Source organism: Apus apus, chromosome 1 (assembly GCF_020740795.1).
Source record: "Apus apus isolate bApuApu2 chromosome 1, bApuApu2.pri.cur, whole genome shotgun sequence".
Classification (NCBI taxonomy): Eukaryota; Metazoa; Chordata; class Aves; order Apodiformes; family Apodidae; genus Apus; species Apus apus.
In genome coordinates, this window is record NC_067282.1 from 41,235,643 (window position 1) to 41,252,185 (window position 16,543).

The 16,543-nt window shown below is 35.0% G+C and overlaps 1 protein-coding gene across 4 annotated transcripts in view; it reads right to left on the reverse strand.

Moving 5' to 3' along the window:
• DACH1 (dachshund family transcription factor 1) overlaps window positions 1-16,543 on the reverse strand; it is a 357,701-nt gene that overhangs the window by 193,807 nt on the left and 147,351 nt on the right. For all 4 annotated transcript variants that reach the window (XM_051633619.1, XM_051633610.1, XM_051633602.1 and 1 more), the window contains exon 2: window positions 13,632-13,747. In XM_051633619.1, the coding sequence (XP_051489579.1) occupies window positions 13,632-13,747 (116 nt within the window). The remainder of the gene's footprint in view (window positions 1-13,631; window positions 13,748-16,543) is intronic.

Genomic DNA, 16,543 nt, shown 5'->3' on the forward strand with positions numbered 1-16,543 from the left:
GAAGCAGATTCAAATACAACTCCAAAAGACAGTGTTATCTCAGAGGTTAAAACACCAGAAAATTTTTACAAAAAGAATAAAGGACTTTCCAAGGGCAGACCAAATACATTTTCTGTGGCTACACTAAATTAAAACAGTCTAAGATGTGTGATAGAAATTACATTAAATCCATTGGCAATAACTTTCACTCAACTTGATCACAAGTTACATAAGGGCTACATTAAATATCCTTCTGTTTTGCCTATGTCCTACTTTATATCTGGGCTACTTCCCGAGTCTATTAACTTACTTGATGACTTAATAAAAACTACAGTCTGAAAAATAAATAAAAGCTCTGAAAAAGTACATAATTTTTTCTAATACAAAATCCTGGCACTCTTTTTAACTTTTAAACTACCGTTTCACTGGTTTAAGGAAGTTCTGTGAAACTCTTGCCTGGTCAGCTAAAGAGGACTACAGGATTAAAGATTTGAAATTAATAGTAAGAGAAAACATCCCAGGGAAAATCTTGTTAGGATTTACTGTTATTCTTGATTTATTGTTGCCTTTTACAAAAGTATTTCTTTCCACTATTAAAGATTAAATAAACTGGAATATCAAATAAAGACAAAGTAGATTTGACAAAGGAGTTGAGAAAAGGAAGATGATCAATTAGAAAACTCACTCCTGCCACAGTTCTATGAATTTATACAGCAGAGTTTATACAGTTCAAAATTCATGTCAAAGCTAAATCTAATCTGGAACCAGAGAAATTTCCAGTGTTCATTAAGGAAAATGTGTCAAATTACCGTGGATGAAAAATTACATATACTAGTCCTTCTATAATTTTTCAGGGGAGAGGAAAAACTAGCTATGTGGCATTCAGGGTGTATAGTGCTTGTCTCAAATAATCTAAGAGATAAGTGATGGACTTCGGCACTCAGGATGTATGTTACCTGTCTTGTGGCATCTGAGAGTTGAACAACATTTGCTGATAGACTAAAGAGATGTCTCAGCAACCCACCCAACCGTTTTGCTTTCCCTCCTGCAACGAGTACCTGAGAACTGGGGAGTTTAGTGTGGGACATGCTGAGATTGGAGACAAAGGAGTTCTACAGCTGGCACTGGGAGCAGAATACCCAGTGATAACCAGGCCTTGATATGAAAACCACTGACTTAGCAGGACAAGACAAAGAATGCTGGTCTCAAGCCACTTCCTAGGACCAAAACTCCACTGCAACAAACTAATCCTGTGGTGCCAGTTGTCTCAACCTCCTCTTTTGTAATGGCTGATCTCATCCATTAGCCAAACAAAGACTACATAGCCCCTGGCATCATAGCTGCCCCCTGCTATCTCTGACAAGCATGGAGAAGACAGAAGGATTTTCTCCCTTATTCAGGGAGAAAAGTGGGGGTGCAGTGGGCAAGAACTGTATAAAAATCTAAGACTCTATGGGTGCATTTGAAGCACTTCACCAGGAACCACTTCCCCACCGACGACATCGCTGAACCGTGGTGGTAACTATGCTGTCGCTTGCTGTCCTCTGTATCTCTGCTTTCTGCTTTCTTTTCTGTCTCTGTTTTCCTCCCTGTCCTATCCGCTCTAGGGACTTTGCTGTGTTACTCTAATAAAAGCTTGTTGTGTGTGTGACATCTGACCTCGTTTGCATCTTAATTTCACCATTTGGGATCACCTTTAAACTTCTCAGGTCCTGCTGGGCAACAAAAGGTGCAGCTGCCGTGCAGCTTATCCCAGGAGACTTAAGGCAGAATCCAGCCACACCAGCCTCCCACTGTGGTGAGGAGTGTTGGAAAGCAAGGGGGTTCTGCCCCATCTCTCGTAAGACCGCACGCCAGCCCCGGTGCCTCTTTGTGCACCCGATGTTGTGTTATCTTTGTTTTGTCCTGGCAAGATCGTAAAAAATTGCCGCGTATCCGAATACCGGATTGTGACAAGCTGAAAATAAGAAAACACAAAGGTGACACCACAGACCACCTGTACAAAATTGTAAAATGCTTGCTCAGATAGAGTAAGAGTAAACATTTGCTCAGAGCATGTAACTCAGAACTCAAGATATTTTGAGATTATACAGCATCTCCATACCAAACTTAATTCTTTGACTGATATCAACAAATTCCTGGTAATGTAAGTGGAGAGTCTAAATAAATGAGTAACACTAAGTAAGACTAAAACCAAAACACCACCAAGTCATGTAATAAAACAGTATAATAATAGTAATAATAAAAACTTTACTGACACTATAAAACCAGCAAATAATAATTATGAAGTAAATTTAAAGTAAATATTTTTCTTTACAAAATTATTCAGACAGAATTCTGTTAGAAAAGAAATCAAAGTGAATAATTATCCATAACTTAAAGACTTGGATAGTAGCAGTTACAGGGCATGTTGGTGTAACTGCTGTTTCATGATGACCTTAAATTTTCCATTACAAATATTAAAATATTTGTTTCCAAGTATAAAATCAGCTAACACTTCCTTGATTTTCTGACTGTATGTGGGTATGGTAATTATCCCATGTTTGGACCAAATGCTTCTTTTTGTGCATGGGCTAAGAGTACTCTATATATTAAAAAATGCATGTATTTTTTTACTTCTTCAGCATCAGGAAGTTAACCTGAGGCCTCCGGAACAAGAGGAAAGATAAATGCAGATCAAAAAGACATTCAAAAGATAAAACTTTTTTCCTCAAGTAAAGATGAAAACAATTAAAGAATTAAAAAAAAAACAACAAAGTATACCACAAGATATTTTAATTTAAAAAGTCCTCTTTAGCACTCACTGGACAAATGATATCCAGCTATCAAGCAGAAGGTGGAGAAACAAAGTTGCTTTTCCATATAAGCATTTTAAATTGCTTTCAGATGCTTTTAGATCTTAGCAGTGATTAACTTCATTCAGCAGACACAAGTGCTTGTTTTCCAAAAGCCTGTACATTTTTGGCACTTGGTCGAATAAAAGATAAAACTTCCATGCAAACTTTCCCTCTACTTTCTTTAAACAAAAAACAGTAAAAAATCCACGAGTGAAATATTCATCCAAATAGTAATTTTGTAGTAAAGCTACAAAACATGTTCTGTAATTGGCTATGGACAGTACAGAATGGGCCAGGAACTCTTCCTTGGGAAAGATACAGATTATTTTATTTAATATTTTTGTTTAGTGTTGGAAAAGAGTGTGATAAGAAATAAAACAGCACAACAGCTCTGATTTATTTATTGGTACAGATGCAGCCCTAAAAGTCATTATTTACAGAAATAGTAGCCTCAATAGCAGCACCTCTTGCTTAGGCCATCCTGGGATGTAAATATTACAGATTTTTTTCATTTAACTTAAAACTAATCTATCACAACAATACTTACTTATTTTGGTTCTACATACATGTCACCTCCTCATAAAAGACTTTCCATATAAAATTTCAGCCCTGGTGATAAAAGAAATAAATCTAAAGAGAAATCTAACTCATTTACATTTTATATAAACTTATTTTATTAATATATTTAAATAAAACTGTAAAAAAGCTAAATCCTATTTCATCAATTCCACATTCCATAAACCAGAAGCTCCCTTTTTATATACTGTAGAGGCAAGAGTGCTATATTTTTTGCCATTCACCTCTAGGAGTATGTTGCCCTCAGTGTGTTCAATGTCTGCATACTGGAGACTTCAAAGGCTGAATATAATTTGAGCTTTCCGTAGAGAAAAAAAATTACTTTAAAAATTGTTTTGTCACACAGTGACTGAGTGCACAGGAATCACTCTTTCCTTCCACTTGAATGAAATATTAATCTACTAGAATCTTTTGAGATACTTTTCAAAACAAATTTACTGATTCACAAGAAATCACCTTTCCTTTCTCAAATATTTGCACTGAATACTGATGAGATGCTGGATTTGAAGGGGTTTTTTTCTTTTTGCAGGTAGTCTGGTACTTACAAAAATAATGTACTGTTGTGATGCAGTAAGTTACCCAGTTACTCAATTGCCCAAGTAGCATAGTCCTTCCTATATTCACACATATTTATGAAGAAAGGGTACAGGGAAAACCTATGATTGCTTGCACTGTGCCGAGCAGCTTCGCTCATAATCTGAAGTTCAAGCTTCAATAACATTACAGAGTCAGTACCCTAATACAGTAATTATAGCTAGGTCTCTGTGTATTGGATTGATGCATCATAGCATGTGAATTAAGGAATTAGTTTACTGTGAAGAGAAAACATAAAAAATTCATCATTCTTTTTGGTAGTGATATTGTTTAGTTAAGAGCCTACTCCTGATTTTCATGGTTCCTAGCAAAGCAGCTCCAGTAACCTGACGTAATGATAAAGAGATTATTGGAATATGCAGCTGACACCAGCTTGTGTTTTGAATTCTGTATTTCCACAATAAGTCCCAGAACCATTCTTCTAAAAAAGTATAGTCTGCAGAAAGCAATGCTACTCTATTAACTTTCTTCTCAATAAGGACTACTGAATTTTTCAAGCCATATGGATGTGATATCAGATGGCATAATGAATACAGAGAAAAGGAAATTTAGCAGATGCATCTGCCCTTTTAAAACACTCCCTGCAACTTGTTCTGCTTCCCCCATGTCATCAAAATCTCAGCCACCACCTAATGAAAAGGTAATGTTGACAAAACCTTACTTTTCAGTAAAACTTGTCAGTACACTATCTGCTATTGCTATGGACTTCAATGAGCTAAAATGACTCGATAACATTACTAATTTTGTCTTGAGTAGGTGAAGTTTTCCTTTCTACAGCATACTCATTCCCAGCATGTTACTGTTTTCCTAGGCAGGAACTAATACATCATTAATTGATGACCTCATCAAAGCAATGTAATAGCAGTAATATTCTCCTCAATCTAAGTTTTTTTCCTAAATGTCCATAGTAGTCACGTCTCTACAGCTAGTAGCAGTAACAGTTTATTCTTTGCTGAGAGCTTGAACATAGTATCTCATTGCAATTAAGACTGGATTGAAAGGAAATGATTTAAGAGTTAGTTCATAACTAAAAACATTTCAGAAAGACAAAACAGAGCCTCACCTATGCATGCACTGTTGAAAGAGGACAATCCCTGAAAGCAATTATTCAAATACCGTAACAACATAGCTTCGTAAGCTCTTAATAGTCATGACTTAATAGACAACTGCAAACACATGAACCTCTACTAAATGCAATAAGTTGGTTATACCAACTCATAAATAAGTTTCTATCTTTCCTCTCCCTTTTTCTATCATAAGGACAACTCACACTAACTGGTTGTCCTTGAAAAACAAAGTCCATTTTATGTTCAACAAGCTCAATTCCCGAAAGGTTACATACATGATCATTAGATGTGTAACCCTTCCAAGCTGTTATCAAAAACAGATAACTTAAAACAAATATTAAAAAATCAATTCATATATTACTCAAATTATTTATTTTTTTGCTTGAGTTGTAGTCTTCTAAAGCTGCCCAGATACAATATGCTTGCTTGCATACTTTTCTTGAAGATCATTTACTTGAGTAAATTCAGAAGTTCACCTACATCCTATATCATGTATCAAAAATACCTGTACTACCTGGCATAATTTCTGGATGTTCCCTTCATATTTAAGTCCTTAAATGAGATATGGAAAACTCCACAGCACATGTTGTTCTAAACCCAGAGACAACCATGCAAAAAAATTATACTTGTCAAGGTCCCACCAAAACCAAAACCAAACAAAAAAACAACCAACAAAACAAACAAAAAACCCACAACAAAAAAAAACAACCCAAAGCCCAAAACAACCCCCCTACTTAAATAGATTAAGCTGCAGTTTCTTTCTGTACTTCAGAGAATCCACAAATCCATGATAATGAGATCATGGACCATAACTCTGAAATAAATTCGAAGTCATCTTTTATTGAATGCAGTACGTACCACTGGTAGCAGATCAAATATAAAATGAAGAGGAAAAAAAATCTTTCATCTGTCATTGATCATGTCACAAAAGGACATGGGTAGTCTAATTCTGTAGGAAAGGAGATAGGCATTTTGATAGCATCCAAGAACTTCATGTCATCGTGATGATGCAGAACCACAGTTAGCAATGTGATGATACTGAGCTTTGTACCAGATCTTGCTATGCTCACTCTAAGAAGTACCATCTCACTACACTGCTATAGCAATCAAAATTATTCAGATAAGAGACCATCATGCTTGTAAAACTTAAATTATTCCAAATTCAGCAGCTCATGTTCATTTCTAGTGGCAGTGTTTAATAAAACAATAACCCGTATTTGATGTTCAAAATGTCAGTGCATTATTTGCTCTATAAGAGCTTAGTCTTGAACTAATTAGAAATGAAAGTATTTGGTATCAAATTATTTTAGCTAAACATTCTCATTAAAAAGCAAGAGTTTGGTTGGAAAAATATCAGGTTTACTATACCAAAAAAACTGCAAACACAGGAGCATCATTATCTCAATTTTTTTTTATATATTCAAGGTTCTGCCTGAAATCTAAGCTACCAAGATTAATTTACCACAATTGGTAAGCTTCCATTTTGAATAATTTAGTTTTATGAAACAATTAGTGTACTCTGCAATGTGTATCTTTTCAATTTATTTCTTTTTTTTTCCAATTACAAATAATAGTATACTGGAATTTAGAAAGCTATACTAATCACTAGTAAGCACTTTCCATTATCAGGTCCAAATTTAGTCATTGACAACTCTGCCACATACCTTTAAGAGTAAGATTTGAATGGATTTATTTTTTATCATGAGTTTGGTGTTTTATTTTGCAAGTTATTTGTTTCATAGGAAACAGTGATGATAGAACACCTTCTTTTGAAAAATTGAGAGTTTCTATCTTTAATATAATTTTATTATTTGAAAAAAACCCCAACACTGGAATTTGGGTGAAGGTCATTTCTAAAGGCAGAGACATGGGTTTTGGTTGGAGTTTTTTTTATCACGCTAAATCTACTCTGACTTAGCAAAGCCATATGTCTCTGAAAACTAACACATATCTTTAGAGACTTTACTATTATATTCTAATAGTTCCTCTTCACAGGATATGACCCTTCAACTGGGATCCCACATAACTGGTACAGAAAGATCACTCTTATGGAGAAATCCACAAATCAGTACCATTACACATTATGTGATCCAGGAAGAAACAATATTTTCTCATCTCGTTATTTGGCAGTGTTTTCTTCTCAAGTACCAAAATAAATTTGATTTTAACACATTTAAAATGCAGGTTGAGGAGTAAAATATCAAAAGTCAGAAAATAATGAATCTGCACATGCCTAAGACAGTACAGCTAAGCACTCATGTTCTCACTGTGTTTTGCTTTCTTACTCTAAGAGTTGCTGAAATAATTATTTGATTTGGGGATTTTTATAAAATTTGTGGCTACATGGAAAATCAACTTAATTATTAACTTAACTAGCAAAGGTAAGGGACTCACTGGAACTTAAACCTTGGTGAGCTTCCAGACCTGGTTTTCCATGACAAAGCCTCTTTTGATAAAGTAGAAAGTAGGCATTCAACAGGATGATAACATGGCAAAATTATGGCAGTGCTTTCAGAAGAGGACAGATATCCTGAATTACACCTTAATTATTATTTTTAAAACTGTGAAACAATATATTTACAGAGTTAAGTCAGTGTATCTTTCCACTGATTCATCAAGTAGTGAACATGATAGAAGCTATCACATTGATTATACTGACTACTCCTTAATGAAGTGCAAAAATGTTTCTGTAATCTGATTCAGTTTTTTGAATTAGGTTGTGGCTTATCATTCTGAAACCAAGTTTTTGTTGCTTATTTTTACAATAAGTTCATTCTGCCCCAACAGATAAACAACATATCATCCTATAACACCAATCAAAAGCAATGCTAACATTAAAAGTGATTAAACATTAATAAAAAAAATAATAATCCAAACACTGTGCTAAGATGATATGCATTTTGAAAGAACCAAGCAATAGCCACTCAATCTTATTGTATATCTTTTTAACAAACACAGGATCACAAAATGTGTGCACTACCTAAAGTAAATCACAGAACAATAGATTTCGTTCTCAAAATTACTGAGCATGTAACTAAAACTTTAAATTTCTAGCCTCTGCAGATAACTTTACCCACTTAGATATGTTACATACATTCATAAGCCCTTATAGGACTGAAATTACCAGAAGCAAATACTTGCAACTACAGATTTTCTTTCTTGGTAACATCCAATATGATACAGATACAATAACATTTATAATTACATTTTATCCATTCTTTCCATTCTGCCTAATACAATATTAATAATTGTGAGCCCGAGAAAATGAAATTATTCAATTATGTGATTAATCTTTTTTTAAAGATCAAATAATGCCATCTTCTACTTTAGCAGAGACATTGCCACTTTATTAACAGCTGCATCTGTGAACTCCATTTGTCCTCCAAGCTGAAATAACCGATACAAAACATTTCAACTCTCTCCTTACTCTAACTCCCCATAAGAATGCTTTGTTGCTCAGAGATTTTTGTACAGGATGAAAACTAGAATGCACTCTTGTTGATTCAGGCACACAGTAACAGAGATAATAAGGCTGAGATTAGAAATTAAATCTTCAGATTATCACTTAAGAAAACACAGAACAGAAGTTTAATACAGGAAAGTAGTTATAATTTGTACACATGAAACATTTCAGAGGAAGCTTAATATCTTTACACTGGAAAAGAAGAGTCTGGTTATCAGATGTGGAAGGTTCCAAGGAGATCTCATAGCAGCTTTCCAGTAGCTGAAGGGGGCCTACGAGAAAGCTGGGGAGGGACTGTTTCTGTTTACAAGGGCATAAGGGCAATGGCTCAAGATTTGAAGCAGGGAGATTTAGATTAGACATTAGGAGGAAATTTCTTTAGTGTGAGGGTGGTGAGACACTGGAACAAGTTGCCCAGGGAAGTTGTGGAAGCCCCATCCCTGGAAGAGTTCAAGGGCAGGTTGGATGGGGCTTTGAGCAACCTAATGTAGTGGAAGGTGTCCCTGCCCATGCAGGGAGGTTGGAACTACATGATCTTTAAGGTCCCTTCCAACCCTAGCCATTGTATGTTTCTATGAAAATTAATGTAATAAATTAAGCATGTAAAGTGCTTTGATTTTTTTTTAATTAAGATATTTATCTATATGTGTGCAGATATATGCATATGTATGTGTGTATGTATATGTATAGTCTATCTACATGCATATATATACTTATATCTAGATACATGAAGCAATAATCTTATCATGTCCTCTAACAGTGCTTTCCAGAAGTATATTACAGACTCAGGAGGCCAAGCTGCTGCATGATTGAGTCAGGAGCTTTACAAAACAGTTTGAAAACCTGAAATATTAAGAATAATTTAAAAAAACAAACAAACAAACAAACAAAAAACCAACAATTGCTTTTCAAAGGTTATATGAGAAATAATGGAAATATCCTTTTATACATTATATAGCAACTACAGACATAAAAATACAGAGCACGATATATAGCGTATATTCTACTCAGGAATTACAGAACTGTTTTTCTGATCAACTACAATTATCTTTCATTTCAGCTTTAGACAACTTCTGAAGCCAAGAAAAGATCTGCGGTACACAGAGATATGTGGATCAAAGTTAACTAGGATGAGCCATCTAGTTTTGGAAGGGCTTCAAGGCGTTATTCAGACAAGTCTGAAAAGTCAGTACACCTGTCTGAATCTACACAAAATTTCTTTCTCTGGTTACTTTATTCATAACATACGCAGAGATCTTAATTCTCCAGACAATTAAAGAAGCATTTCGTTTCCTGTTATTAAACATTTCTCATTTTGTCACATCTTCAGAGGTCCTGCATTTATTTTAATAAACATAAGACTGTCTTTTGTCAGCTGACTAGTCTTTTCTAAAGTTAGGAACATTATGTAAGTTGATCCTAATGAAAGACAGTGGTTCGATCAGCAACTGGGGGCAACAGTTAGGAATCTTGTGATAAAAATGGACAGAATATCACCCAAGAGGTCATCCTCACTTCTCCAACTTATGTTTCCTAAACAAAACGTGGAATATTATTATTTTTTTCCCTTTTATTCTCCTTCTCAATATAGTCCCTAAATCTCAGCTTAGCCCCTAAATACTCTTCTAAAATACATACATTCTATATGATGCTGCAAAGTTCTCAGACCAGGCTTTCACATTGGATACAATACATGTTCAAGGAATCCTCAACTCAGCTTCCTAGAAAAATATATAATCATGACATTTCACAACAAGTCTCAGCATTCATTTTTGTGCCAATATTATTGGCACACATAAACAATGGATGCAGAAACAGCCCCTTCAGAAACAACAATATCCACCTTTAAATGTATTTTTTTTGTATTATGCAGGTTTCAGAAAAAGGAAATTTTTCAAGTAAAAATCACGTGTTAAATCATAGTGTTGTGTATCCTAGATAGACCTAATAATTGCAGATCTCTGTTACTTAAAGAGCACTAAATAGCACAGAATTGTTTGTGTGATCATTTATATTCTTTTGTAGGCAGGAAGGAAACAAGTTATTATACTCAGATTATTAAATCAATCAGAAGGCTTAAAGAATTTGTTAAAACAAATCAAATAAAAAAGAGAGAAAGAAAGAGATGGGGAAGCACTTATCAATCTGGTACTTTGATTTTTTTCTTAGAAATCCTAACAGGAAATCCAAACTTCATAAACTTCTCAAGCAAGGAATCATCTTATGGCCACAAAAATGATCAAGGGGTTGGAGCACCTGACATATGAAGAGAGGCTGAAAGTGGTTGGACTGGTCAGCCTGCAAAAGGCTCAGGGGGGATCTTATCAATGTACATGAATAACTGATGGGAGTGTAGGGAGTAAAGAAGATGGAGCCAGACTCTTCTCAGTGTTGCCCAATGAACAGAAATTGAAATACAGGAAAAGTAAGAAAAAATCTTCTGAGAGTAGAACGGGTTGCAAAAAGAAGTGGAGGCTCCATCCTTTAAGATACTCAGTCCCCAACTGGACACAACCCTGAACAACATGCTCTGTGACACCCTACGTTGACCAGAGGGGGTTATCCTAGATGACCTCCAGCAGTGCCTGCCAGACCCACCTATTCTGTGGTTCTGTGAGCATACAGTAAAAATATGCAGGAAAATGTTCACAAGCAGAAAGAATTTTCTAACATGGTAGCACGTAACAGTTGCATCATGTCATCTATTGAAGATATGGAAGTCCTTTCTTTGTAGGGTTTTTACAGTGGTTTTGGTATTAATTCACAATGTAGATACACAAATATTCATTGATTTGCACTCTCAAAATCAGATCGTAAGGCTATTTTACACTTGCCTGTCTATAAAATACTGAGATGGCTGTCATGTAGCACTGCTGTCATGATGTTCTTTACCTTTGTTGAGTCATACTCCATGCAACATTATACACCAGAATACACTGCTAACAGTGTCAGTGTTTGCATTTTTTGAGCTATTTCAGACTCAACACCACCACAATGGGAAAAAATCATGTTCACCCCTTCTGTTGTGGTAAGCTATGTAATGTGAAACCATTTCAAACTTAACAGTGATTTCATTTAACCCTTTCCTCTTTGTAAGACTCAGAAAGTACTACCATCCTAAAAGGATTCAATGAATTATGATCTTACATATGCCTATTTACTTTAATGTTTAATTATTTTCTTTTTTTTTTTAATCATCATTTTAAAAAGGTCTACATCTGGTTTTGTGGGCTGACATTCATATCTTTGTTTTTAGTACCTTGTATTTGTATCATTAACTTGCTATGACGAGCTTTAAAGGACTAGAGAGGAACTGGATACTTTAGGCATGAGCTGTGGTTTTAAGCTGCTTTCTTAGAACAAAAACAAAAAAGAGCAAAAAATTCCAACCCAGAAGATATTATATCAAGAGGCAATCTGCTCTTATATATTAACTGTAATACAAAACCCCAAATGACACTGTTGACAAGGGGTTTTTTCCTGTCTCTCTCTTTTCAGCTTGCTTATTTGTCTCTGACTTCTTTCATGTCATCTCCTTCCTACTTTTCACACGCATTTTTTTCTTTGATATTTTCCTGCCTTACTTCCCCTAAATAATTTTCCTGTCCTTCTGCAATTTTTGATCTCTCTCTCATAAAAACAAATGCTTCTGCCCTATAAAAGCTTTAATTCTTTCCCCACATAGACCCTTTCTATTATTTTTATGCTGCATTCACTCTGCACCAACTCTTATTTTGTTTACTAAATTTTATCCTGTAACCCCTTTTGAATCAAATATTTTAATTCCAATTCATTTTTTTTGCTGGTCACACCTGCCTATACAACCACTGAGAGTCCTATTTGCCTGACACCCTCACATTTACCTGCACTCAGTTTCATCCCTCCTTCCCTCTGCTTACTTTAAAAAACTCCCTCTTAACCAACCTTAGTTGTCTGACTTCTCTTCATTTTGTCACTCCTCTTAATCTTTAGCCTTTTGAAAAGCTGTAAATTCCTAATTAAACATTTCTGGCTATGTGTCTATCTCACTATGTAAAGTAGCTCTGAAGCCCTAAGGCAAAGAGACACAGCTCCACTTTTGTCCACAGAGCTAAACTCTCTTCACTTTCCTCCCTCCTCCAGACAAGACACTTGCATCCAAACTGCCAGCAGTTTCTGGCATGTGATATTTCCTAAACTGTGCATTTTTTTTTTTAGAATGTTAGTCAGCTATGACCAAAATCATGCTCATACTCAAATGTCCACCTATCTATCCAGTCTCCAAGACCCAGCAACCTTCCTCTCTATTTGGATCCATCTAGTTTATTATCTTCCCTCTGCCTTGAAGAAAATCAGTGCTAGAGGTTGAGCAGTGCAACCAAATAGGGAAGAAGTGGAAGTTCAGGTGAGCTTTGCTGAAGCAAGGGTGAGAATTCAACTCATCTGTAACATGAAGAGAGAGAATGTGGCACCACCACTAACAGCTCAACTGTTGGGCATTTCCATTTTCAGGTGGCTCTGTTCATCTCCTTCCTGCAACACAGCCTTTCTTAATTTAACTATGTCTAAGAGCAAGGCACTGCTAGATGTTATAATAAATTTCAAAAGAAAATAGTAGTTTGAGAAACATATTGTTACAGGACTTTACATTAGTATAAGGCCTCAGGAGACGTATTAAAATAGAATTTCAGGATGAAAAATTAAGAAAGACGTCTGTGCAGCACGGAGTTATTTTAACTAACTTGGTTTCTTCAGGCAACTATATTCATGATGACATTATCTAATCAAGCAAAGCAGCAAAAAATCAGATTATATCTGATCTATTAAAAATGAATAGGAAGATTATTGTCTAATGATAGGTAATTCATGCTTTGAAAAGGTTTTTGTTTATAAAGAAAAAGAACAGAGGGAAAACATTATAAAGGATTATTATTTGCACAGTTATTTGTATTTAAAGTAGTGAGCTGCCACAATTTCTATTACACACCATACATTTGTGTAGCAATAATGTCACATTACAGGAACTCTGTTGTGATACCTGGATGCTGGCTTCCTAGAGTCTCAGTTTATTAACAAGTGTATACAAGCCATGAATTCAAAAGATTGTCCATGTGAAGGTGTTTCTAGTGCTCCTACCTGTTGGCGGGATGATTCCAGGAGACATTAGGCCTGGGACAGAATGTGGCATGATATGAGAATTCTCTGGGGATGTGACACTCTGAGTCCTCTTAGGAGGCCTTCCAGGTCTAGAACTGAAACAAAGAAAAAAAATTTTTACAATTAAGCTGTTGTCTTACACATCATTTCAAAGTTGTTTCAAGTGGTAACATGGACTGTAAATAAATTTGTTTCAAGGACGGTTGCCTTTGCAGTTAGATGTAATAGACTTCCATCACTAATTAGATTACATGCTGAATTCATTTTCCTCATTGAAGATCAGCCGCTCTTGATGCATAATTCATAGCCTGCACCTCGTTACCTGCTTCTTCATATTAATATCTATACACAGTTTGAATTGCCTCGTTTGCATATGCTAAAGTTCTGCATGCAGCCTTCAGCACGAAAATTATGCACTAACTTGTAATAATTATTACAGTCAGCCTGCTATTGATTTATGAGACTTTTAAAAACCAAATATGTGTAGTACTTGTAATGAATGATATTTTAAGGTTCTTCAGGAAATTAAAAGGCAATGGCTGCCTAAGGAAATGTTCTGCTTGTTTGATTTAATACTACAGTTAGCTGGGAGGTGGAATGAAAGAGTGATTCAGACCTATAGCACATTTTTCGATGATATGTTTTATTACTTCGCACTGCTAGCCTGATATCTAGATGATAAATGACAATACATATCTAATGTGTGAAAAGGTCTTGCAATTTCTTTATTTTTTGTCATTTAAAAGATAAGTCAAGTTATCATTTAACCCTTATTCTATTTCAAGTGAAAATCTCACTAAGGCACCTTACTTTAAATATACTACTTTATGTCAGAAAGGACTCAGAATTATTTGTACAATACTGCTGATCAAGTGCCATCATTGCTGCTCTACATTTGTCCAGTATGAAAAAATAAAGGCCTTCAGGTTTAAGAACTCACTGTCTGTTAAATGCTCACATACACAACTTTCCATCTCCTGGACTCTCTAAGTAGCATACAAATTAGATATGGATTACAATGAAAATACTTATTACCTACTTACATGCCAGTATGTACTTGTAATATACAATGCATATCCAAAGGCCTGTATCCTTCTGTACAGCTCATAGCACTGCACTACTGCAATACCCTGCAACCACTTATTTAGGGGACATGGAGGAATAACTTCACAGAAAAGGATATATGCATGTCCAACACCGGGGTATTAACCTTTGCTTTGCCAGATATTTCAGGTTCTTCATTTGTTTCAGAACAAAAAAGAAAAGAAAGGTAGCTACGGAAGGCTTTGCTCCTTAGTTCCTCACACTAAAAAAACTCTTTGCAAGAATGAGGGCATTTTTAGCTATGGTGGGACTACAGAAGGAGGCAGATAAAAAATGCCTCTATTTTCTATTCAGATTCCCCTTGTGTTTGGAAATACCTTTTTTTTTTCAACTTCTACAACCTACCTTTAATAAACCAAAACCAATCAAACTACAGGGCCTTTTCTTGGAATTTAATGACTCAAGGCATTGTGTCATTAACCTTAACTGATCATTAATTCCTAACTTAATGTCCTGAGCTGAGGTCATTATAAAAATTATAAGCTTGATAATTTCTTTGACTCGTTTGAGATTTTTAATTTTTTTAATTACAAACAGAATCATCATATGTTCACAACTACATCAAAAACAGTTGTAGAAAAAGAACATTATCTTATTCCAGCTCACAGAACCAAATCAAGTGTCTTCCGTTTATCTTTGAAATTTCCTTTGTGATTTACAATAAAGATAAACATACCATGAATACACATAAAACCTATAAAAACATTATAGACAAAAATGATCTGATTTAAATGAAGTGTTTCTAATATATTCACCCACCAAAAAAATGCCACTGTGTAAGGAAACTTTAATGGCTTAATTTAAATACCTATGATGATGCACTCTTTTCAAATGACTGCTGTGATATGATTATGGAAGGGTCTGACAACAGAATAAAAAACACAAGCAGGATGCATGGCATAATACACAACCTACCAGTAACTTACAAGACTAAAAAACCAGCAGGTTCACTCCTACAAAGACACTGATGCTTACTACAAATACAGCCACGGCAAAGTCTAAGTCTTTGACTTTGACGAATAAAACCACCCCTCTTTGGAGCCTAAGAGTTTACCAATGGACCAAATCTGTAACTGAAGGTTACAGGTGAGTGATATTGAAATATCTAAGGCCAAACTCTCCATTTGGTCACGTTCTACAATCAAGTTGATAGAGCTACTCTATAGAAAAGTTGTAACAATCAAAACCATAAATGTTCTCAGTAAACCAACACAGTAACCCAATAATCCAAACTTTACCAAATAAGTATTCTCATGAAGTCCTAAACTCCCAATTCCAATCCCACTAGCAATATTTAAATAAAATTTCTGAGAGCTAAACCTCTTTAATCCTGATATAATTTTTAAGTGCAAAGAACTCACTCCACTTTACTATGAAAAAGCCTTTATCTAAGAAATGTTTGCTCCTTATGACAAAAATACATGTAAGAACTATTTCTTGAAGTCTGGAAGCTCTGATTTAGAGACACAGCAGACTATGCAATACACAATTAAAATGAGTACATCTCTGAATGCTTAGAGTAAGCACATGCTGATTCTCCCCAATAACTGATTAAGTAACAATAAATGTCTTAATTCGTTATCTATACTATCTACTTGTTCCATTAACTGAATTCCTAATGTGAAATACTACCATTTTATAAGATCTGTTTTCAAACAATAAAAATTGCAAGAATTTTGTATTAAGTATTACCAAAACTGTGAAAATATGGTATGTAAAAAATACTTTTAAAAAAAGTTGATTCTATTTCGAAAATGTTGCATGTTGCTTTGTAGTTCATTATCATT